This window comes from Mustelus asterias, chromosome 17 (genome assembly GCF_964213995.1).
Source record: "Mustelus asterias chromosome 17, sMusAst1.hap1.1, whole genome shotgun sequence".
Taxonomy (NCBI): Eukaryota; Metazoa; Chordata; class Chondrichthyes; order Carcharhiniformes; family Triakidae; genus Mustelus; species Mustelus asterias.
The window spans coordinates 58,372,859-58,399,081 of NC_135817.1; the positions used below are offsets into that span (position 1 = coordinate 58,372,859).

Below are 26,223 nucleotides of genomic sequence, written 5' to 3' on the forward strand. Positions count from 1 at the left end.
AAGCAGCATGAAAACTAAGTAGTTTCATATGCTATAAAGATGCACAGTAATAGAGTGCAATTATTTTCCAAGAATGTTTTCATACAGACCAACATGTTAACTAACCATAGGGTTTTGTTCCCTCAAGGCAGTAACATACATGAAAAAGGAACATCGCAAAACGCTCCTGGTTTTCTGTTGGAAGTGCGATGGGTTGGGGAACAATTTTATTTCCTGATGTGGTGTTCACCCAAATAGCTGGTCAGCACTTGCAAAATAGGCTGATATAATGTTGGGATAGGCAACCCAATAGGGTTTCATCCTCCTCGAAGCAGACTCCATGGCAGAAGGATTTCAGAGCCAATCTGCAGATCTCTGAGCACATTGTAAACGTTGGCTTTCAAAAGCATATAGGAGGGCGGAGTGAGAGTTTTAGCATTTAATATACTAAAATCATATAATGATGCCATGATGAGCTTCCAGCCATATATCCTTGGCATCACTATCACTGCCTGTTTCTACTGTAACATCGCCCAACCCTATCACTGTACCAGTTCATCTGCTGCTGAACATTGCTCACCAACCTCCCACCTCTGCCCTCCATAAACTTTCTCATTTAAAACTCAGTTGCCTGTGTCCTTACTCTCACCAAGGCCTTTCACCCATCACCCTTACATTCACTGACCTACAATGGCTACTGATTAATTAAAGCCTCAATTTTAAGATTTTCATCCTTGTTTTCAAATTCCTCCATGCGTCAGCTCTCCATATCTGTAATCTTCATCAGCACCACCACAACCTTTGGATATCTGTGCTCCTTGAATCTGAGCATCCTATTTTAATTGCTGTATCACTGGTGAGCATGCCTTCAACCACCTCAGCTTTAAGGTCTGGAATTCCCCTCCCCTCCATCAACTCCTTTCCAGCCTCTCCTCTCTCCTTTAATATATTCCACGAAAATGATCTTACTCGTCCTAATATTATCTTATCATAGAATCCCTACAGTGCAGAAGGAAGCCATTCGGCCCATCGAGTCTGCACCGACACTTCTGACAGAGTACCTCACCCAGGTCCTCTCCCCGGCCCTATCCCCATAACCCCACAGATGGCTAATGTACCTAACCTACACATCTTTGGTACTCTCTGCACTCTGTATTTCAGTTCCCTTGAGAAATCCTGGTGAGATTGGATGTTGGAACCCTAGGGATAATTTTTTAGCTCTCTAAATGAGACACAAATCCAGTAGCAATTATTAGTTCACTTGATGGAGTAAAAATGCATTCTTAAAAGTATTTTAAATTCCTAAAACCAGACATTTGGCATTAGCAGCTGTTTAAGATTTTTGAAAGATTTTAAAGATAATAAATAGACATAGTAAAATCTCATTGTTGCAAAGCCCACATTGGCCACTTTCAAAAAACATGGCTCAAATTATGATATTTAACAGAAGTGACTTCAAACAACTAATCATTGACTTGAAATAATCAATATTACATTTTAGGAAGCTGCACTGAATAAGCAACAGCAACTTAAGAATCCCAGTCTCAAAGCACAGTCAGTGTTGTCAGGTTGTGTCAAAGCCAGAAAAGGCCTACTGAGTTAACAAATTAGAAAATGCCAACTATAAAGTGAAAAGTTATGCTACAGGATACTTTTGGCTCCAAACTATACTTTGCCTGCCAAGAGATTTCACCAATGCAAGTTTACAACATAAAAACAGGAGAATTAGACTATTCGGTCCATTGAGCTCACTCCTCCAATGAGATTTTGGCTGATCATCTACTTCAACACCATTTTCCTGCACTATCCCCGGATCCCTTGATGTTTTTAAGACGTAGAAATCTATTGGTCTAAGTTTGAACATACTCGACGACGGAGCCTCCACAGCCCTGTGGGGCAGAGAAATGAAATTCTTCCTCATTGCAGTCTGAAATAATCTGCCACTTATTGAGACTATATCCCCTAGTTCTAGACCCCCGAGCCAGGGGAAACTTCCTTCCTGCATCGATCCTGTAAGAATTTTATATATTTAAATGAGATCGCCTCTCATTCTTCTACACTCCAGAAAATAAAAGCCCAGTGCAATTTAATCTTTCCACATAGGACAGCCCCTCCACCCCAGGAATTAATTTTGTTGCACTCCCTCTATGGATAGTCGATATTTGCTTAGAACTGGGTTGTAGGAAAGAGGGGGTCACAAAACTGATTATTGTAGATTCACATCGATTTGTACATAACATCATTTAGTTATCTAATAGTTATGTAGAAAATGATCTGTTCCTAGGGATTAGAGTAAAATTTGATGAGTTTTGCTGCTTGAGCATTTTGGTTACTCTTTATCGCATAAATGTGATTACCATAATCAGACTAACAGATAATTTAGATATTTTCAATTTTTTTGTTTGCATTTTGAGGGTACCAACTGGTTGAATTTCCTCTGACTAATAACCCTCTGTTTCCTGTTGATTTGATTGTTTGAGAACTGAATACAGTAATATTGGCACATAATTGAGCCCTGTCAGGTCATACCAAGGAAAAAAACTGTCCTTTAGCTATTGCACTTAGTGACTCCTGATTTGCAAAGTCACTCCCTCATTTTCACCTCATTGTTTTTACGTTCAAGTAAAACCATCACACATTCTTGTCCTGCTTCATTATGATATTGCCTCATATTCACTCCCTCAGGTTGAGTGTACCTGCTGCACAGCCGTTTCACAGCTATCACAAGGTTGGATCACAAGCAATCAGGTTTCACTTTCCTCTGCCAAAGTCTATCAGCTCCTTTTTCCTGCCCCCTCACCCTTTCACAATAAGTGCAAGGAGCTAATGGACTATTTGGCGTGAAAATTTACATCATTTATTCAGCTCTCTCTTTTGCTACAGTATTCCTCCCTCTTTCCACCCTCCTGACAAAGCCAAATTTTTCCTCTTTGCCCTGAACTTGCACATTGACCCCAATCCCACTGAACTACTGACCTCCTGTTTTGTCTTTGCTGTTAGTTGTTTCTTTCTCACTGCCTCTGTCCCTTTTCAAAGTGGCCTTAATGTCACCTGTTTTTTTAAAAAAAAACATTTGCCCTTGCAAACTACTTCCCCTCCAACTTTCTTTCCTCTCCAAAGTTCATGAATGCATTGTTATCCAAATTACATATCCATGTTATCTACATCGCTAGATTAGAATCTCATCATTCTGGTTTCTGTCTCTGGACATCATTAAACAGCTCTAACCAAAGTCAAAATGACATATTGCAGTTGTATTGAATATGATCCTGCCTCAATTTTGTTTTACAGTCTTTTGATATGGTTGACCACGCTTTACTGCTTCAGCATACATCTTTCTTCATTTAGTTCAGTGGCCTTAACTACCTTAATTGGCTCCACTCAGCTATCCAATCAAAGCTAGAGAGGCTCTAGAAATGACAATAATGCTGTTAACCTCTGCAATTCCCAATCATCAATCCTTGGCCCCCTCCTTTCCTCTATTATATGCTGCTCCTTGGTTACTATTTGGAGAGAGAGAGAGAGAGAGGAACAAAAAAAAGTGTCAGGTCACAGTGGCACTGCTGCCTCTCAGTGCCAAGGATCTGGGTTCAATTCTCGCCTTGGGTGGCTGTGTGGAGTTTGAACATTCTCCCACGTCTCCGTGGGTTTCCTCCGGGTGCTCTAGTTTTCTTCCACAGTCCAAAATGTGCAAGTTAGGTGGATTGGCCAAGCTAAATTGCCCCATGGTGTCCAAGGATGTGTAGTTTAGGTGGATTAGCCGTGGTGAATGTGCAGGGTTATGGGGATATATAAAGGATACTAAAACTGTACACAATACTCTAAGTGTGGTCACACCAGGGCTCTATATTATTTCAGTGAAATCCTCTTGTAATAAAGGCCAACATACCATTTGCCTTCCTAATTGCTTGCTATACTTGCATATTAGCTTTCAGTGACTCATGAACAAGGGCACCCAACTCCCTTTGAAGTTCACCACTTCCAGCGTCTCACCAAAGCAGATAATCTCATATTTCTCCATATTATATTTGCCAAATTTTTGCCCACTCACTTAACCTCTCCAAATCCCACTGAAACATATTTGCACCCTTCTCACAACTCTCACTTCCATGCAGCTTTGTGCCATCTGCAAACTTGGAAATATTATATTTAATCCACAAATCCAAATCATTGATATAGATTGTGAATAGCTGGGGTCCAAACTTATCCTGGTCATACCCAACTGCTCAACAGCCTGTCTACCTGAAAATGATGTGGAGATGCCAGCGTTGGACTGGGGTGGACAAGATGAGGTCACACGACACCAGGTTATAGTCCAACAAGTTTATTTGAAATCACAAGTTTTCAGAGCGCTGCTCCTTCGTCAGGTGACAAAGCGCTCCAAAAGCTTGTGATTTCAAATAAACCTGTTGGACTATAACCTGGCGTCGTGTGACCGCACAACCTGAAAATGCACATTTATTCCAAATCTGTTTTCTCTCCATTTATAGGGGCGGCAATGGTGTAGTATTATTGACACTGGACCACCAATCCAGAGACAAAGAACAAAGTACAGCACAGCACAGGAACAGGCCCTTCACCCTTCCAAGCCTGTGCCAATCATAATGCCTGTATTAAAAAACCTTCTGCCCTTCCACGGTCCATATCCCTCTATTCTCTCCCTATTCATGTACCCATCCAGATGCCTCTTAAATGTTGCTAATGCGCCTACTTCCACCACCTCCTTTGGTAGTGCATTCCAAACACCCACACTGCCTGAAAAATATCCCCCTTGAACTTTCCCCCTCTCACTTGAACCTGTGCCCCCTTGTAATTGACACTTCCACCATGGGGAAAAGCCTCTGACTATCCACGCTGTCTATACCTCAATTTTGTAGACCTCCATCAAGTCTCCCTCAGGGCGGCACAGTAGCACAGTGGTTAGCACTGCTGCTTCACAGCTCCAGGGACCTGGGTTCGATTCCCGGCTTGGGTCACTGTCTGTGTGGAGTTTGCACATTCTCCTCATGTCTGCGTGGGTTTCCTCCGGGTGCTCCAGTTTCCTCCCACAGTCCAAAGATGTGCGGGTTAGGTTGATTGGCTATGCTAAAAATTGCCCCTTAGTGTCCTGAGATGCGTAGATTAGAGAGATTAGCGGGTAAAATATGTAGGGATATGGGGGTAGGGCCTGGGTGGGATTGTGGTCGGTGCAGACTCGATGGGCCGAATGGCCTCTTTCTGTACTGTAGGGTTTCTATGATTCCCCTCAGCCTCTGTCAACCCCTCCTCATAGCCAATGCCCTCAAGACCAGGCAACATCCTGGTGAACATTCTTTGCACTTTCTCCAAAGTTTCCACCTTCTTCTGACAGTGATGATGGCCAGAACTATATGCAATACTCCAAATGCAGCCTATCCAAGGTTTATATAACCCAGAGACCAAAGGTAATGCTCTGGGGAGCAGAGTTCGAATCCCATCATGCAGATGCTGAAATTTGAATTCAGTAAAAAGAAATCTGGAATTAAAAGTCTACTGATGACCATGAAACCATTGTTGATTGTCAGAAAAACCTATCTGGTTCACTAATGCCCTTTGAGTGAGGAAATCTTCTGTCTGTACCTGGTCTGACCAACGAGTGACTCTGGACCCACAGCAATGTGGTTGACTCTTAAAATGCCCTCTGAAATGCACTCAGTTCAAGGGTAATTAGGTGGGTAATAAATGCTGGCCCAGCCAGCGATGCCTGAATAATAGAACAGTACAGCACAGAACAGGCCCTTCGGCCCACGATGTTGTGCCGAGCTTTATCTGAAACCAAGATCAAGCTATCCCACTCCCTATCATCCTGGTGTGCTCCATGTGCCTATCCAATAACCGCTTAAATGTTCCTAAAGTGTCTGACTCCACTATCACTGCAGGCAGTCCATTCCACACCCCAACCACTCTCTGCGTAAAGAACCTACCTCTGATATCCTTCCTATATCTCCCACCATGAACCTTATAGTTATGCCCCCTTGTAATAGCTCCATCCACCCGAGGAAATAGTCTTTGAACGTTCACTCTATCCCCTTCATCATTTTATAAACCTCTATTAAGTCTCCCCTCAACCTCCTCCACTCCAGAGAGAACAGCCCTAGCTCCCTCAACCTTTCCTCATAAGACCTACCCTCCAAACCAGGCAGCATCCTGGTAAATCTCCTCTGCACTCTTTCCAGCGCTTCCACATCCTTCTTATAGTGAGGTGACCAAAACTGCACACAATATTCCAAATGTGGTCTCACCACCTGTACAGTTGCAGCATAACCCCACAGCTCTCAAACTCCAACCCCCTGTTAATAAAAGCTAACACACTATAGGCCTTCTTCACAGCTCTATCCACTTGAGTGGCAACCTTTAGAGATCTGTGGATATGGACCCCAAGATCTCTCTGCTCCCCCACAGTCTCAGAACCCTACCTTTGACCCTGTAATCCACATTTAAATTAGTCCTACCAAAATGAATCACCTCACATTTATCAGGGTTAAACTCCATTTGCCATTTTTCAGCCCAGCTTTGCATCCTATCTATGTCTCTTTGCAGCCTACAACAGCCCTCCACCTCATCCACTACTCCACCAATCTTAGTGTCATCAGCAAATTTACTGATCCACCCTTCAGCCCCCTCCTCTAGGTCATTAATAAAAATCACAAAGAGCAGAGGACCAAGCACTGATCCCTGTGGCACTCCGCTAGCAACCTGCCTCCAGTCCGAAAATTTTCCATCCACCACCACCCTCTGTCTTCGATCAGACAGCCAGTTACCTATCCAATCGGCCAACTTTCCCTCTATCCCACACCTCCTTACTTTCATCATAAGCCAACCATGGGGGACCTTATCAAACGCCTTACTAAAATCCATGTATATGACATCAACTGCCCTACCTTCATCAACACACTTAGTTACCTCCTCAAAAAATTCAATCAAATTTGTGAGACACGACTTGCCCTTCACGAATCCGTGCTGACTCTCCCGGATTAATCCGCATTTTTCTAAATGGTCGTAAATCCCATCTCTAAGGACCTTTTCCATCAATTTACCAACCACCGAACTAAGACTAACCGGTCTATAATTACCAGGGTCATTTCTATTCCCTTTCTTAAACAGAGGAACAACATTCGCCACTCTCCAGTCCTCTGGCACCATCCCCGAGGACCCAAAGATCAAAGCCAAAGGCTCTGCAATCTCATCCCTTGCCTCCCAAAGAATCCTAGGATACATTTCATCAGGCCCAGGGGACTTATCGACCTTCAGTTTATTCAAAACTGCCAGGACATCCTCCCTCCGAACATCTATTTCCTCCAGCCTATTAGCCTGTAACACCTTCTCTTCCTCAAAAACATGGCCCCTCTCCTTGGTGATCACTGAAGAAAAGTATTCATTCATCACCTCGCCTATCTCTACTGACTCCATACACAAGTTCCCACTACTGTCCTTGACCGGCCCTAACCTCACCCTGGTCATTCTTTTATTCCTCACATAAGAGTAAAAAGCCTTGGGGTTTTCCTTGATCCGACCCGCCAAGGACTTCTCATGTCCCCTCCTAGCTCTCCTAAGCCCCTTTTTCAGCTCGTTCCTTGCTAAGTTGTAACCCTCAATCGAGCCATCTGAACCTTGTTTCCTCATCCCTACATAAGCTTTCCCTCTTCCTTTTCACAAGACATTCCACCTCTTTCGTGAACCACACTCGGCCATTTCCTCCCTGCCTGACAGGGACATACCTATCAAGGACATCAAGTATTTGTTCCTTGAAAAAGTTCCACTTTTTATTAGTGCCTTTCGCTGACAGTTTCTGTTCTCATCTTATGCCCCCTAATTCTTGCCTAATCGCATCATAATTACCTCTCCCCCAATTGTAAACCTTGCCCTGCCATACAGAATAGAAAGAAGTTCTTGATCCCTGCCAGTATACCCATGTGTTCTAATTTTGTTTATTAACCTCTTGTGCCAGATTTTATCAAAAGCTTTCTGAAAATCTAAATATGCCACATCCACTGGTCCCTCCTTATCTATTCTGCGAGGCGCATCCTCAAAAAACTCCAATTTCAAACAGGAGTTCCCTCACAAACCCCCATTACCCTTGTTCTTACTTGGGGAGAGTGGCAGAACATCCACATCATAAGACTAGTAAACTACAATAAGTTTACAAAGTTCCAAGATCTAAAGCATTAGCTGAACATTACTTTAGATTGCACCGTAACTATATCCCTCACACTGTGAAGCCCAGCTGTGGTCTGCCCATCCAGACTGCTAAAAGACACAGGACTTTATTTAAAACTTAAAAGAACAGTTTTGTGTTGATTCAAAGTGGCAGTACCACTGAGCCAAGATTTATTCTACATTTAGCCTTTTCAGTACTTAACCTTCTGGATCACTACTTTAAAGTAAACATAAAAACATAGAATCCCACAACTCACATGGCCATTCAACCCACCATGCTTGGTCTTTGAAGGAATTATCCAATTGATCCCCTCCTTTGCACTGTCAAGTTCTGATTTCTCCCCAAATATTTACGATATTCTACCTTCAAAGGTTATTCTTGAAACTGCTTCTACTACTCTTGTCAGGCCCTGCATTTCAGGTCCTGGCTTGCTTCATTATGAAAATACTCATCTCACCTCTGGCTATTTTTCAACTGCCTTACATCTATACCCTCTGCTTACCATTTCTTCAGCCAATGGAAATGATTTTTGCCATTTTATTCTATTGAAATCCTTCATGATTTTGAACACCCCTATTACATTTCCCCTTATTACCTTCTCTGCTCAGAGAACGAACGCAGCTTCTCTTCATGCATCTTCATGAAGTCCGTTAACTTTGGTATTATTCTGCTAAATCTCCTCCGCACTGTTATCAAAGCCCTAACATCCTCCCTAAAGTGTGGCACCCAGAATTAGACACAATATTCAGCTGAGCTCTAATCAGTGTTTTATAAAGATTTAGCAAAATTGATTTGGCTTTTGAACTCTCCATCTCTATTTATAAAGCCTTCAATTAACTATGTTCCCCATCAGCTTGGGTATAAATATATTCAAGCACTCAATTTTCACTTCATGGCTTATTGTGTCATCCAACTCTTTAGATGAAAACACGGTCCTTAATTTTCTATAACAAAGGAAGCATACCTTTGGTAGGTCCTTGGAACCTATGAGCTTCGAACTAGCACTGGCTACTCTTTGCAACTTTATTGCCTTCTGCGAGGTAGACAGTTGTTTATCTTTCTTTATAGTGTTAACATGAGCATCGTGACATCTTGCCCTTTTTCTCCCCAGTGTACTCTTAACGTTCAAATTTATTAGCTTCTTTCCAAACAAGCCAACAGGTTTTATTTTCTTTATTTTTGTTGCTGCACTTTGTTTCATCCTTTCTGAAATTTTTGAGCGCGATGACTTTGTGTACCAATTCCGTCTTCCATTGACCGGTGCCCGTTTGACAGAAGTGGTTACTTTAGAATTTCCTTTCACATCCACCTTTGCTTTAACTGCTCGGTTGTCCTCTAATGTGCGACTTGGAGGCGGATCAAATTGTTTACGATTAGCTTGGTTGCGTAGCTTGTCAGTTCTTCCCTTACGCTGACGGGGCATAAAAAATCCAAAGGAAAATCCAGCTTCAATCAGTTTCTGTGTAGGTATGCGTTTTCTTTTACCCAGCACAGGAATACTTCCATCAGCTTGACTGCTGCGCAGAAAAGTACTTGAATTTTGGTTTATAGCATCTAAAGATCGGCACCCTGTGTTTTTCACTTTTCTTGTTTTCACAGTTTGCCGAGTTTCACTTCTGCAGGTATTAGTCTGCTTCACTGGACCCTCTGAAACTGTTTTTAACTGTTCTTGATTCTTTGTCTCTTGTTTAGACCTCAAGTGTGATGAAACAGGCTGGTCATTTCCTATTGGCTTCCTATCTAGTTGAGTTATTGCCTTCTGCTCACTTCCAGCGTTTTGGTGAAGATTTGGAACTAGATTTTTCTTTTCAAACTTTCTAACATTATCTAACCCCGTTTTTGTAGGCAACTGACTTGAAGGATTCACATCTGGAACTTGTCTCACTTTACTTTTAGATGACACAGTCATACAAGTATTATCAGAAAATGGCTCAATTGATTTTGGAATCTGATCTAATGATTTAAAATGCCTTTGTAGTGTTCTTTTAGACACGCATCTTCTCAGAGCAGCATTCTTTTGACATCTTGACACAGTAGGGGACAAGTTCATTAACTTACACTTTCTACAATTCATAGTAGCAACACACAACTGTCTGGTCTTTCGTCTGCGCCCATGATGTGTCAGGCAAGGTGACACCTTAGGTGTTGGGCTTTCTAGCAAGGAAGAATTTTTTACACATTTATAAGTGGCACATCTTCTGCTTTTTTGAGCGAATGAACTCCCTTCTGTGTCCTTGCTGTCACTTGCCTGAGATTTTGATAACACTGCTTTTTGCTCTGCAGAAATGGCGGACAACTTGTTGCCGTTCTTTGAAACCTTAGTGGAAATACTGGGATTTGTTTTGCACGGTGATTTTTTTGCTAAAGGACCATTTCTTCTGCTACTACCTTTAGGGCATTTATTTCCTTGTTGGATTTTCTTGTCTAGGCAACGGAGTTGCCTTTTAGTTTTAGCTTTAGGGTTATTTATTTGTTTTTTAGGTGGAATGCAATTGGTTTTCTTTTTGGTATTACCCTGAGACACATTATTTTTATGACTTAAAGGTTCAGGTTTGTTTAGTGCAAGAAACCTTGTGTTTAATTTTTGATTGTCTCCTTTTGGTTTCTGTACTGGTGGCAGCATTTTTTCAATCACAACAAAGCAATTGGCAAGTGTTTTTGTTTTAACCTGGTCTTCTCGCAATTGAGTTTTTGCAATGTCTATTTTCCTTTTCTTTGCTCCAGTAAGCAGCGAATAATTTTTTATTTTAGGCTGTCGAAGTCTCCTTTTTTGTTTCCAACCAGCCTGTTCTTCACCATCAGTAACAGAAGTTTTTCTCTGCAACCCTAAAACACTAAGCAGTTTGTATTTCTCGGTTGTGTTAGGAGAGTAAAGTTCTTCTTCAGTGGTCATTTGTCTAACAGGTGATCGGAGAAATGTGCTCACTACTTTACAACCAGAGTTGTCCTGAGTGCTTACAATGTTATGATCCAAATGCTTTGACACTCTTGTATGTGATTTAGACTTTATAGGAGTTTTCTCAAAGCTGCATTTTCTTTGAAGACTAGCATTTCTTGACATGCCAGCAAATTTCAGGTCTAAAGAATTAGGAATGTTACTCAATGCCTTATTTGCGGGTGAACATCTCTGTGGGGAGAGAGATTTAACCTTTAAGATTTTAGATGGAGTTTTATCATAAAAGCCTAATAATTTAAAACGTCTACTTGGACTTTCCAATGTCTCCGCTCCAAGGCTATCAAAGGAAGTTTCAGAACGCACTGGTATCCCTTTGTCTTTGAAAAGTCCTGGCTGCATTCCTTGAAGCTTAATAGTAAAATCTGAGACTTTTGTTTCTCCTTGACTCATTGCTGAATGCGACCTTGCAGTAAAAACATCCAGTTTCTGTTGTGTCGTACCATCTTCCAACTGACCAAACTTGTAGCAAATATCTGAAACGTGTTGTCTAGGTCCAGTCAAAGATCGATCAATAAAAACTTCAAATGAAGGAAATTCCTTTTTTTCTTCTTTGCTACCTTCATCCTTATGTGCTTTACTGCTCCCTGTTCCATGCAATTCATACAATGCTGCACACATCTCAACCACTTCCCAAATCCGCAGGTGCCTGGCTAAAGCAGATGTCTCAGCAAAATAATCTGGTTTGAGGGACAATGATGATGTGTAGGAAAATTCCAACAGTGGAAGGAAACTCTTGCTGCTGAAACCTAGAAAGCAAAGAATAAAAACATTTAAACAAAATTGTTCCAGCAATTTATGGCATTAGAACAGTGAACTCAATGACACTGTCAAATGATGCTTCTACAAGCATCATTTTCCATATCAGAGGTTTGAATTTTTATTAACGGAGGTCAAAAATGGCAAAGAAACACCTTTCACCTTTGAAACCTATAAATAGCCCAAAATGTTCTGATGGCACCATTTTAAGTTCAACTTCATTCAATAATGTGACAAACATGCAAACATATACAGGCTAGCTCACAGTGGTTTCAGGAACACCCCTACAATGCAGTTCAAAGGTTTCCTGGACAGTTATTTGTTGCTGCAAAAATGGTACTTATTCTCCCTCATTTTGTTACTTAGCTTATTTTTAAAACTTCAAGCTTTTGCTTTCATCTATGTTTCCAGTGCATTGCAGGTGTTCTGTCAAATCAAAGGTAACAACTTATCCCATCCAATGATTGCAACGCGCAGTTTGATTTCCATTTCCTTAACTTTGTTCTTGCATCTGGAGAGAATTGCTGTTCTTTGTTAATTTTCATTGCATACATAAACTTAAACATTAAAATACCCAATACTAACATAACATGCAAAGCCAAATGAAATTAGTTTAAACAATGAAAACAGCTGAGAGTTGCGATTTAATAGTTGTTAAACCATAAAGCACTCAATTCAGTATAGAGAATAAAAGCATGATATTTTCTGTGTTAGAAATTGAGAATACTAAATATCTCATTAATATAAATTTTGTATGGCAATGTTTCAGTCACCAAAAAAAGGATTTCAAGGCACTGGACATAAAACATATTTTTCAAACAAAGTTTATTGTACAGTTTTGTTTAGTCTAAAGCTTCTGAAACCCATTAACTGTCCTAATTTAGCAACTGTAGAAAAAATACAAATCCAAAGGGTCTTCCAGTATAAAGCATTCTAAACAAACTAAAAGAACAAAGTTTAGCTAATAACGAAAAGCCACAAAGGTGCACAACATCATGGTGCCTTGAGGTCACAAAAATGAATCAAATTTAGTTTTTTGTTAATTTGCATTTTTATCAAGTTGCTGATGCCACTAAATCAGTGTTCTAATCCAGGTTTCATCCACCAATGAGGCAGCAGCACTCAGAACAGCACTTTTCCGGCCCATGAAATTCAAACACACCAATAAAAAAAGAAACAGATGGACAAATTGAATTGTATAATCACACAATATTTTACAGCACAGAAACAGACCATTCAACTACAGGTCTATCCAGTGTTTCTGCTTCACATGAGTCTCCTACTAACCTAGTTAATCTTAATGTTCTATTTCTTTCTCCCTATGTTTATCCAGCTTCCTCTAAATGGAAGTGTGTTATTTGCCTCAAACACTATTTGTAGAACCGAGTTTCTAACCGCTTAAGTAAAGATATCTCTCATGAATTTCCAATTAGACTTATTAGTTGAATTATTGGTATTTGACTGAGGTGACCTTCAATGGTCAAACTGACAAGTATAAGGCTAGCATGAACCATACCAAGGTTCGGACTTCTGGAAAACAGCACAAATAACCACCCTTTATAACCAAGATGAGAAAAAACTCAAACCTCAAAAGTCTATAGCTGTACAACAACAATTATACTTTGATCAGTTGGCACAGTATACCCTAACCTCACTGCAATGCACAAGTACCAGAAAGAACGAACTTGCATTTATATAGTGCCTTCCATGTCCTCAGGATGCTTCACAGCAAAATAATTGCTACTTTTAAAACATAGCCACTGTTTTATCATGAGTATAACAGCCAATTGCAGCAAGGTCTCACAAAAGGCAATGAAATAAACGATTGGTTTTATTATTAGAAGTGATAATTGAAGAATAATTGTTAAACAGAATACTGGAGGAATACCCTGCTCTTCTCCAAATGGTGAAATGCAATTTTTACATCCACTTGATGGCAGAAAGAGACTTTAAACCAAGTCTCATTTGAAAGAATGCACCTCTGACAGTGCAACATCCCATCAAGCTTTGTACCGAAGTGTCGGCATAGATTACATGCTCAACTTCACAGCATGAACTTGAATCCATGATCTTCAAACTCATTAGTTTACTTGGTTAAGCTGACACTAGAAATAAAACAAGCTCAAATAATTATTTCAAAGTTCTTCACCTTTCAAATCCACAATTTTATTAGAAGTAGATCCTTTCTCTGAAAACAGATCCTGGAAGTATTCACTAACAGCTGCTAACACAGCACGATGAGCTGGATAGGATGTTTTCTCCACTATCAAAGTTACATCACAAAAAAGGCCTTTAGAGCGTTGACTGTTCAATCTCTCAAGCACTTTGGTGCAGTGCGTAGGCAATTCACGAGTTATATGCTTTTCTTCTGAAATCTGCCAAAAAAAAGTACATAAATTTAACTGTTCGCAACATTTTTTCTCCTATTCTGAGCGACTTCTAATTTCATCTTCCTTTTCCCAATTCCAAAAATACAATTCCCCAGTCACGGGAGCAGATAATGCATTGTCAGCCCCTGCACTGGTGCTCCAACTTGTCTAACACTACTACGCAATAATGGTTTTGACTGACTTTTCCACAGATTTTCCCTTTGTTCCAATCGCCTGAGAAATCATCAAATCTCTGCTTGCAGCCTTCCCACGAAGCCTCAAATACAAGTGAAAAGTCACAACCACAATCTAACCTCGCTATTTTGTGGTGAAGCATGTTAATCCATCAAAATGGCAAATGGAACAGACTCTATATTGCTACCCAGTATAAATGATCTACATTGGGTGAAATTTATGATATACTATTTTTGAATTTTAATATTCACTGGTCTCTAAATACCAAAAGAAAATCACTGTTTGCATCATCAATGCAACTGCCATAACCCCAAGAAAAAGCAATGCTTGTCAAGTAAACAATTCTATAGCAGTGCCGTAGAAATGTTATTGATCAGCCTTTTGTCCAATTGAACACCCATTATGTTCTTCAGTTTACATGAACTCTAATAAAAATTAACATGTTACTGAGATTCTATGATCCTCTGAATTGATTTTAGACTTAATTTTGACATTCAAAGTGCAAATCTGCCCCCAATAATGGAGTCCTACACTATTACCCTTTTTTAAAAATTCTCTAGTATAGACTAAGTAAGCACTACAGAATTCTGGTGATTTATAACACAAGTCTCATTCATTCATCACTCTTGTTCACCGTCTTACACTGGCTCCTGGTCTAGCAACATCATGATTTTAAAATTCACATTCTTGTTTTCAAACAATCTCTAATAGCCCTGCAATCGTTCAAGACCTCTGTGCTCCTCCAATTCTGGCCTTGAGTATCCCCAATTTTAGTCACTCCAGCATTGGTGGCTGTGCCCTCAATAGTTGCTTTTCTAAAAATCTTTGACAACTTTTATGCAAATAAGTAAATAAGTCAAAGAATGGGTGGGAATACTTAGAAAAAAAGAAAAAATTCTGCATTTTATATAGGGCTTCATTTCAACACACTTTAGCTTTACAGCCAATTCAGAACTTTTGTACTGCCGTCAATGTTATAGTTAGGGAATATGGCAGTCAATTTGCACACAGCCAAGGTCCTAACAGTACTGTAATTGTAATAATTGGATCATCTGATTTAGTCATATTAGTTGAGGGGCAAATATTGGCACAAGAGAAAAATATCCCAGTATTTTTTTGAGTAGTGTTTTGGGTTATTTTACATCCACTCAAGAATGTAGACTGTGGTTTTAATGTCTCATCCAAAAGTTAAAAACCTCTGCAAGTGCAGCTCTTACTTAGTAATGCACTAAGTGTCAGTCTCCATTAAGTGCTTAAGTCTCTGAAGTGGGACTTGAACCTTCAATCCTTTCCCACATCTGACATGTGCTCGAGTTCCTGAACTGATGCCTTGTACATGAATGAGGAAGTAGCAGAAATGTTTAATAAATAAAATCATCTCAGTTTTCACAAAGGAAGTTTTATAATTATCTGAGGATGTAACTTCTATTAACATATGTAAATAGTCTAAAGAAACTATAGAAGTTAATGGGAGCAAAAAATCCTAGAAGTGGTACAGTGCAGGACAAGGCCATTCAGCCTATTATGTCTACACTAGTTTTCCAAATGAGCAATTCATCTAATTGCCATTTCCTGCAATCACCAGGAAAATAACATACATCCCAGACTACTGAAAGATATTAGGGAGCCAGCATTAATCATGAATGTCCAAATAATCTTTGGAAACTGGAATTGTACTGCAAGTCAGGAGGGTGATAATGTTATACCTCTCTTCAAAGATCTAAAGAATAGATCATGAAATTACAGGTGTTATTCTTTTACCTTGGCTAAATTGGTGCAAAACAAAATTAATAAGATAGATATGTACTCAAATGACAATTTTTGCTGAACTAATTTAGTTAAAATTTGAAGAACAGTGTATAAACAGTGTGGTGCCTGTTGTACACATGAATCTTTGGAATATATTTGATAGGGTGGGACATAAAATATATGTATTGGTGGATTCCACTAATACTTCAACTTTAAAATTCTTAGCTCTGACGAAAAGTCATCCAGACTTGAAACATTAGCTCTGTTCTCTCTCCACAGGTGCCGTCAGACCTGCTGAGAATTTCCAGCATTTTCTGTTTTGTTTAAAATTCTTATCCTGGTTATCAAATCCTTCCATGGTTTCCCCCCACATTTATCTCGAATATTCTCTAGCTCAATAACTTTTAATTACTCTACACTCCATCAGTTCTGACCTTGTTGTGCATTCCTGATATTGATCACTCCATCACTGGTGGTCGTGTTTTCAATTACGTGGGTCCTCGGCTCTGAAATGCTGCACTTAAACCTCCATCTCTCACTGGTTTCTCACTTTCTTTAAAAGTTACCTCTCTGACCAACCCTTTGGTCATCTACCCTAATATCTCCGTGTGGGGTTCTATATCAAATTTTACTTGACAACAGTCATGAGGTACCTTGGAACATTTTACTACATTAAAAGGCACTATATAAACGCAAGCTGGGTTGCTTCACCACAAGTGGTAATTGCAGCAAATGTTATAGCTTCATTTAAAACAGTATTGGATAAATATTTGAAAATAAAAGGGCAGAGAAATTGGATTAAAACATCTAGCTGCAAATTGAGATCTAACACCAAGGTAGACATGATGGACTAACCAGCCTCTAAATCTAACCACATGGAAATTATTTATGATTGGTGAAGCAAAACAAAGTTCCATGATCATACTGCATTATCTTTTCCAGTTCTTCAACAATAACTCACATAAATCTAATACGATTTGCTTATTTTCACAACACTTACCAGAGGATTATCTCTCCCATCTTTACACTGATTGCATCCCTGGACGTAGTCTCTGATGTCCGGAAACATTCCTGAAATAGATTAATAAAGCTGCATGAAGAGATATATACACACTGTTAAACAATTTACACTACAGCAAGTTGCATCAAGTTACATTTGCTGCTACACCACTTCTTTTGGGTCTTGTTGTAAACATCCATATAAACTGCATGCAGTTTCTGATGGTATTACAGGGAAACTTGCATGACAATTTTCTAGAACTTCTGAACAAAGAACAAAGAAAATTACAGCACAGGAACAGGCCTTTCAGCCCTCCAAGCCCACAGCGAACCTACGCCATGTTCTTCCACTGTTCTAGACAGTGTGCCAGTTCAGTCTACAGATCATGCAAGTTCTGGTGAGCTTGTATTTTTGGTTAATATAATCTTCCCACTAGGGATGCCAATATTCTTAAATTTAGTTCAAGTTCAGTACTGCCAAATAACTAAAATAAACTCAAGAAATTTACAATCAAACAGTTAAACAGCTTAGTCCCATGCATTGTCAATTTCATACTTTAGAAGACTAAAAAGTATTGGTGAGTGGATTGGTGCTATGGATTTTCAGTGTTCCATTATGTATTATTTTTTATGTATTTATATAAAATTATTCTTGGTATTGACAATGAGTTTTATTTGAAGGTAAAATCAGACAGCATATTGTCAAACTTTCCATTTATTTTACAGTATTCCTAGTTTTCCAGCTCTCATATTTTTGGCATCTTTGATTTTTTTTTGTAAAATACAATGTTTTGTTTGATTCTCCAAAGTTTATTTCTTGAAATTATTCTTCACATCATATAAATCTGTGCTAAAGGCTCAATTGCTATTCCAAACCTTACACATTTATCTACATTATCACAATGACTTTAACCTCAAGGTTTCAGTTATGCAAAGAACTCCCAAAAAAATCATAATATTTCAGTGTTCCTTTCTCACATTTGTTCATTTAAAAATATGCTGTTTACACCATAATCTGCATTACAATGATGCACATTCTGGATCAACTTGCTATAAACCTGGGTATTTCCCTTTCTGATTTTCCCAAATACATTACCAACACATTCACATTACAGCAGCGCAAACGCGGCTGGATCGATGCCTCATTTGCATGAGAAATAATAAGGGTAAAGGCATTAAATGCCCTCCCAGAACCACTCCCTTGCCAGATGGTCCTTTTGCCTGTATACAGCTTGATTTTATTGAATTACCAAAAGTAAATTGCTATAAATATTGTTTAGTAATAATCGATGTGTTTAGTAAATGGATTAAAGCCTTCCCCACCACGAATTGTACTGCACATACAGTGGTGAAGTTATTGTTGACAGAAGTTATTCCCCGTTTTGGGGTACCCAAAATGGTGAGCTCAGATAATGGACCACATTTTGTGTCTCGGATCAATACCAAATTGTGCGAAGCACTCGTAATTAAACAACAACTGCACTGCGCGTATCACCCGCAGGCAGCAGGAATTGTGGAAAGAGCCAACGGGACTTTGAAAGAAAAATTATCTAAATTGACTGAAGAAACTGGATTAAATTGGCTAAAGGTATTGCCCTTGGCACGGTTTCACATGCAGGTGACTCCACATTCGCGGACCGGGCTGTCAGCTGCAGAGATAGTCTACGGTCGGCCAATGAGGAGTCCCTGGGATGCCCATGAAAAACCCCTGGAGGGAGTAGACCTCCATGTGATGGGGGAACAGATGCAGAATTATTTGAAGCAATTAACGCTTTCTCTGAAGTTTCTCCACTCAGGTGAAACAGGCACACCTCCCAGTGACAGCCGCCCCTCGATATCCAGTGATCGAACCCGGAGACTACGTATTGGTGAAGAACTGGGATAGAAAGAAGCTAGGACAACGCTGGAGCGGACCTTTTCAAGTACTACTGACCACACCGACTTCCGTCAAGCTTGAAGGACATCCAAGTTGGATACATCTATCCAACTGCAAGAAGATTGTCTCCAACCCAGATACAAACACAAGATGAAGATCTTCATTGTATTTTTTGGACGTTCTGGACTATTTGGCCTTAATGGCCACTTGGTAGTGAAAAAGCGAACTACCCGGGGACTGCATGCCAATACCTATTTATATATGTCATATATTTATGCTGAAAAATTGAATGTAAGCAAGTGTTGGGTTTGTACCCACATCCCCGTCCATTCTAGGGAAGGAATACCTCTCCAATCCCTCCCATTCCAGATAGGAGAGACAGTTGAGTGGATTCTACGTCAAAACCAAACAGGGTTCGAGGGAGACATGATAGAACTGGAATTGGCTGGCTATGAAATGACGAGGTTTTCGGCTTGGTACCAGCCTGCTTATAATCATGCCTTGCTTCCACCCTCCCTTACCGTCCCCTCGAATGATGTGCGAGGTTCCCTATGTTTTAGTAAATCAGGGAAAGGAAAGTTGATGGGGCAAAGTAGATGTTACCTTACATGAGTGGCGAGGACCAGTAGCAAACCTATCCACCAAGGGAATGTGTATTCTTGATTGGTCCAGGGTATGGAATATAACCTCTAATAGCTCATAGGCACATACTTCCCCAATACCTTGGATGACATTGGCTGATGATTTCACGGCCTATAATGGAACATATTTCATATGTGGCACTAAAGCATACTTGTGGCTTCCTACCAATTGGATAGGATCCTGTTATCGTACCCTACATGCACCGCCTACCCTCCCTTCAGCATCACCCCTCACGAGCCAAAAGGACCATTAGCGGAACCGAATGGTTCTTTATGATGGCCTTTCCACTTTATGGAACGGGCAGAGCAGCCAACGAACTGATTCTTATGGCCTCAGCATTGGAGCAACTGGCAAACGTAACAATGGCGGAAGCCAGGGCAACTGGACAGGCACTGGCCGAGGTCTCAGCTGAGCTGGTGGCTGTCCGGACTGTGGCATTACAAAATCGACTGGCTTTGAATTATCTGTTAGCCTCGCAGGGAGGAACATGCGCCATTGTAGGTCAGGAATGCTGTACTTATATCCCAGATGCCTCTGAAAATATCACCAACCTGGCCGACCATATTAAGAGACAGGCTGATCAAATTCAAAAGATTGGCCGTGAATTTCATGATTATGACCCACCGGGTTGGTTAGGGTGGCTGGGTCGCGGATCATTCAATTGGATCTTTAAGGCCTTCATGTTACTACTACTACTGGGGATAGGATTGCTTGGTTGCTTGTGTAAATGCATTTTTAATCGGGTCATGGATATACCTATTTAATTAGTTGTCATGATATGACAAAAGGAGTGAATGTGAAGTTGTACGAACTAAGGAATAGCATGATGGAAAAATTGGTCAACTATTTGGTAGAATATAAGAACGGCTGACCCAAGCTATTTCAAAATGCCAGACCCCTGTAAGACTTAATAAGGCTGACTCCGCATTACTTAAGACATGAATAAGACCTGAGAAGGTCAAGCTATGCCTGACCTCGGGAAGGCCTGATAAGATCCTCATAAACCTAGGGCTGTATGAATAAGACAAGATAAGGTCAGGGAATAAGGAGTCACCGACCTTTTTCTGTTCCATCAAAGGACAAGATAAGGGTATGAATGATGAGACAAAGAGTTCTAGGTGGTCAGCAAGTAATGACATTGGTTATGATTCTATTACTAATCGAATTCCTGAATATGCTCTGGTCACGCAGACTGATAATGATTATGTATAAATACTGAACTGATTCTTTGTGTAATTGTGGACTTGAGGAGGAATTAGCAAGTTGTACCAACTGCTCTCTGAACTCAAGTTGTCAGCCAAAACTGCATGCAGTCTTTCGTAAATAAATACTAGTTGTTTTGTCGGAACGAACTTTGTTGAGTTTTTCTATCACAGTCAAGAAGCAGGAAAGTTTCCACTTCAACAGACCTATAAAATATTTCCACATTTTGGTAACTGTAAGAACCCATAAGATCAATTTAACCATTCATCTTAAAATTCCAATGCATAAGTGACCTCGGAAATTCCACTTTGCAAAACAGATCCATTGTATGTTAGCATGTGTCATATATACATGTTGAATCTGAGCATTAGCTTTATCCTGGTCTACAATGGCAACAATTTCTTACACAGAAAGATTATTAATTTGATCTTCAAAGCTACTGGATAAAGAATATTTCCCCTAATCAGCCAATCCTTTAGGAGGCAATCTTAATAGCAAGCTTTTTAAGCCTTTTTTCCCCCCCAAGAATGTGGTTAAAAGATGACATTATTTCATATGAAACACTTGGAACTTCTGAATCATACAATAGTTCATCCCTTCCTCAACACCTGCAAGTTGATGAATGAACGCTAAAAAGAAAACTCAATCTACAGCCATCACAATATAGTAAACCTATCTCTTTGGGCAGACTTCATTTTTCAACAGTTGTTGCATGTTCCAGATTTCCAGCTTATTACTATGACAAAAGATTCCAGGAGTAAGGATTTCAGGAACAAAAATATAATTCCATAATATGCTTTTGCCAAAGAGAAGGTCTGATCAAAACAGAATAAACTGCCCCTCGACTGATTGAGAGCGAAAGGTGCAACTAAAAAAACCTGCAACGCTAATTATATATTCACAAAATCCGCCATATCATGTTTGTATGAATTCCTATAACTTCCTTTAACGTTGTTAAAATTGAATTGTGCTTGGAAATGAAATATGCACGAACTTATGAAATTTTGTTAAGCCATGACTTTGGGATTTCAGCAGCCATCATTGAGCTGCCAAACATCATGTTTCAAAAACATAAAGATAGTCTCCAGATATTTTCGTGGGATTGGATTGCTGCTGGAAAGGCCAGCATTTGTTGTCCATCCCAAACTGTCCTCAATAAGGTGATGAGTCACTTTCTTGACCTGTTGCAGTCCATGAAGTGTAGATGCACACAGTGAGATATTCAAGGATGTTTACCCAGCGAAGGGACAGTGACATAGTTCCAAGTTGGGATCATGTACAACTTGGAGTGGAACATTCAGGTGGTAGCGTTCCACATCTTCTGCCCGTGTTCCTTCTTGATGGCAGAGGTCATAGGTTTGGAAAGTGATGTTGAAGGAGCCCAACTAGTTGCTGCAGCGCATCTTATAGATGTTACACAGTGTGCTGGTCAGTGGTGGAGGGAGAAAACGTTTAAAGTGATGGAGTAATGATCAAGCCACTGCTTTGTCATCAAGTTTCTTTAGTGTGGTATTGTATTCATTGAGGCAAATGGAAACTTGCACCTTGTAGAAGTGGATAGAAGTGGACAGGAGTCAGAAGATGAGTTATTCTCAGCAGAATTCCCAGCCTCTGACCTGCTCTTCAACCACAGTATTTAAATAGAACCTCTCAACGTTATTTGCAATGGTTGTTTCATTCTTTCCATACGTCAACCCAAGATTGTGATGCTGTTTCCCACAATTCCTGACCTCAATTCTATAGTCATCTTCTGTGGGACTCAATAGGTTTGCCATAATGAGGCAGTCAGAACTTCAGGACAACTCAGCTTGAAATTTTGTCTTTTTCATTCCTTAGAATTGATTATAACTTGTCTCACGTCCTTCTGTTATTATTTATTTTATGAGATCCCTCTCTTTATATAGAAATGGTCCTCTTCTCCATTAACAAATGTCCTTATCCAAGAAATCACCTTCAAGTGTGGTCAACGCACAGCGGTCATTCATGGATAAGCAAGATATTTCTGTAGAGAAGCTTTGGTCAAAGTTACTTGATCTTTACTGTTCATAAGAACATAGGAAGTGCAAGCTACTCCTTATTGCATCCCAATTCTTTATGCTTCTATATCATCTTTCTCCTCCCAAAAATAGTCCACTCCCCTTGTCCACTTTCTGCATAAATTAACTAATTCTAAGCTTTTCTATGCTGATCTACACTGTCCTTTGCTTTTGGAGTGTTAAGCAATCCAAAAACATTTTGGTAAATATGTTCAACATTCTTAAATTAGTAAAAAATCTCCCAAGGTCTCTATTTCTCCAAACGAACGAACCTCAGACTCTAACCTTTCCTCAGAGATCCATGTCTCACATTAGATTTTATTTTTGAGTGTCTTCTTTTATGCTGTTTGCAATATCAGATTATCCTGACGCTGGCCAGAACGCTATACATTATTCCAAGTACGGTCATACGAGCTCCTTGTACAGATTAATCAACACCTCCAGGATGTTGTGCTCAATCCCTCTGCCTATAAATCCAAACATCCAGTTAGATTTTGTTGCTATCATATGCAATAGCAGTGTTCAGTTATGTTATCAACTAGAATCTCTAAATCCCGCATTATGTCCTGTACCCTATATAGCTATCTAGATTTTACTACCATTGTTTTATTAGTTTCAGAGTCTCATTACAGTTTTGACAGGGCTGGATAGAATGGATAGTCAGAGTCTTTTTCCCAAGGTTGAAGGGTCAATTACTCAGGGACATAGGTTGAAAGCGAGAGGAGGAAAGTTTAAAAGAGATGCAAGGGGCAAGTTTTTCACACAGAGGGTGGTGAGTGCCTGGAATGCGCTGCTGGAGGTGGTGGTGGAAGCAGATTCTATAACAACGTTCAAGAGGCATCTGGATAGATACATGAATGGACAGGGGAGAGAGAGATATTGACCATGTAGAGACAAGAAAATATTAGAGAGGCATCTGTGTCAGCATAGACTTGGTGGGCCAAAGAGCCTGCTCCTGTATAGTACTGTTCTTTGTTCTATTAAATGCCATTTACCACTTTTCAGCTCACCTACCCAGATTGTTTTTAATTCATTTTCCTGAAGCTATCCCTGCATTCTCCAATTTAAAGATCTTTGACTGTCACCAATTAAAACGCTCCAAGTGTAATGTAGTATTTGTTGCATACTTGTTATTTTCCTGAAGATTTGCTTTATTTCCCCAAGTGAAATATATGGTATCTCAAATGATCAGCAATAAATCCTCACCCTAATACGATCTTGGAATTAAGTTCCAAAGCTTTGCTGCAAGTCCTAAAATAAGGTCAATTTCTCCACATGAACCACTCCTGTCAACTCACTCTCAGTGGTGACTCAAACTTGGAAGACACATCAATTGATCAAATCCAAGTCCATTCAAATTCTTCACGTGAAATGGGATGGTATACATTCAACACTTTCTAAATTCAGTATTGCAGATCAAGCTATTTAGTGGAAAGAAAAGTTGGTAATCAAAACATTTGAAGAATGCAGTTCACATGCAATCGTGGATCAACTCAAGTGGTACTGCCCATTCCACGGCACATTTCTGGTCACAAACTCCTTGGGCAACAAATCAGAGCCTGGAAATTCATTCTCAATTAATTTGAAATTTTATAAGAAACTAGCTTTTGCTATCATACTGCAATAATGGTTTCCTGCCACTAGAGGCTCTTAATGAGCTACCCAAACAGTAGAGCCCACAAGTGATGGAAAATACTGAAGTAGGTACTAGAACTACGGACTTTTTAAATATTTTGCAAGTACACTTTCTTTTCTAAACAAAGAGCCAACTGCATAGAAAGAGGAACTGAAATTACGTACAACGTTAAGTCATTACCAAGGGTTACGAAACATTCAATTAGAATTATGAAAAGTATTATTTGGACAGGAGATGGATCAGATTTCCAAACAAACATGACACCATGAACCCAGATTGTCCACACAAACTCTAGCTACATCACTTCCTTCATACCACAGGAAGCTTGACTCTCAAAACTGCAAAACAATCTAAATTTCCTCCCATCACTGAATTTAGGAACTTTGTTTTCCAGCTTGTTGGCATCCTCTCACCATTCTTATAATTCCACACACTCTATCCCTCCTCCCCACCACCTCCTCCCCACCCCTCCATTGAGTTCTCTATCTTACTAGACCTTCAGAAGTGCCTAGTTTCCCACAAACAAGCTGGGACAGGAAACAACCTCAGCTCAAATCTCTCCTCCTGAAACTCTAGCGGTCAGTTCAATAGCACCAATGCCAACTGCACGGGATTCTTCCTGGCCCCTCATTCTCTGGGTCTCAAAAACTTTTAGGGAAACTCGAGGGTGAAAAAAATCAGGAGTTAGTGGTTTAACAATGCAGATGGAACTTAAAGTGAAGGTCCAGAAAATTGGTCATTCTAAAGTTTACGCAGACAAAATTTAACTATAAGACAATATTTGTTCACACCCAACTTGGGGAGTTTTAAAAAAATTCCTTCACTGAAAAATAGATGGGAAGGCAGAGACAGAAAATCTGGGTGTTGCCATGACTCCAAGCAGCATTTAAAGCATCAAACCAATTCCATAAGTTGGACTCAAAACATTTCATGGGTTTTCCCCCTGCTTCAAGTTTTGAACCTAAACCAAAAAAAAACCCAGTCACATGACAAAACATCAGACCTAGCAAGCAAGAGGGAAGAGTCAAGATCTTCTTGGAAGAAAAGTTGCCCGAAAGAAATATTGGTGAAGATTTTAACTTTGCATTCAGCATGGGGGTTTTGTTTTAGGATTTAAAAAAGGGAGGGGGGGGGGGGAGAAGAGAAGAGTCACGTTAAAGCAGAGATACTTCCACCAGTAACTAACCAGCCTCTCATTTCTCCAAGGGAGGTGGAAATATTGGCGAAGACTTTGACTTCGCATTTCAACTTGGGGGGAGGGGGAACTGTTTCAAGGTAAAATAAGCGCGAGTGGAGGAAGAAAATCGCATTAAAGCAGTAACCAACCAGCCTCTCTGAGGTTCTCTTTTCTTTAAAGCAGGTGGAAATATTGGCGAAGATTTTGACTTTGCATTCTATGGGGAGGGGGTTGTTTCAAGATTTTAAAAAAGGGATGAGGGGAGGAAGGTAATAACATTTAAGCGCAGATCCATCCAGCAGTAACCAACCAGCCTCTTTTGAGTTTGCTTTTCTCCAAGGGAGGTGGAAATATTGGTGAAGACTTTGCACTCCAGCTTGGAGGGTTTTGTTTCAAGATAAAATAAGGATGTGGAGGAGGAAGAAGAAAATCACACTGAAGCACAGATATTTCCGTCAGTAACCAACCAGCCTC

General features: G+C 40.0%; 1 protein-coding gene across 1 annotated transcript in view; it reads right to left on the reverse strand.

The window, feature by feature from the left end:
• The window catches only part of LOC144506523 (uncharacterized), a 40,041-nt gene that overhangs the window by 12,982 nt on the left and 836 nt on the right, over positions 1-26,223 (reverse strand). Inside the window, exons 2-4 of the mRNA XM_078232762.1 lie at positions 17,181-17,251; positions 14,017-14,242; positions 9,120-11,857 (exon numbers count right to left, since the gene is read on the reverse strand). Of these exons, the coding sequence (XP_078088888.1) occupies positions 9,120-11,857; positions 14,017-14,242; positions 17,181-17,251 (3,035 nt within the window). The remainder of the gene's footprint in view (positions 1-9,119; positions 11,858-14,016; positions 14,243-17,180; positions 17,252-26,223) is intronic.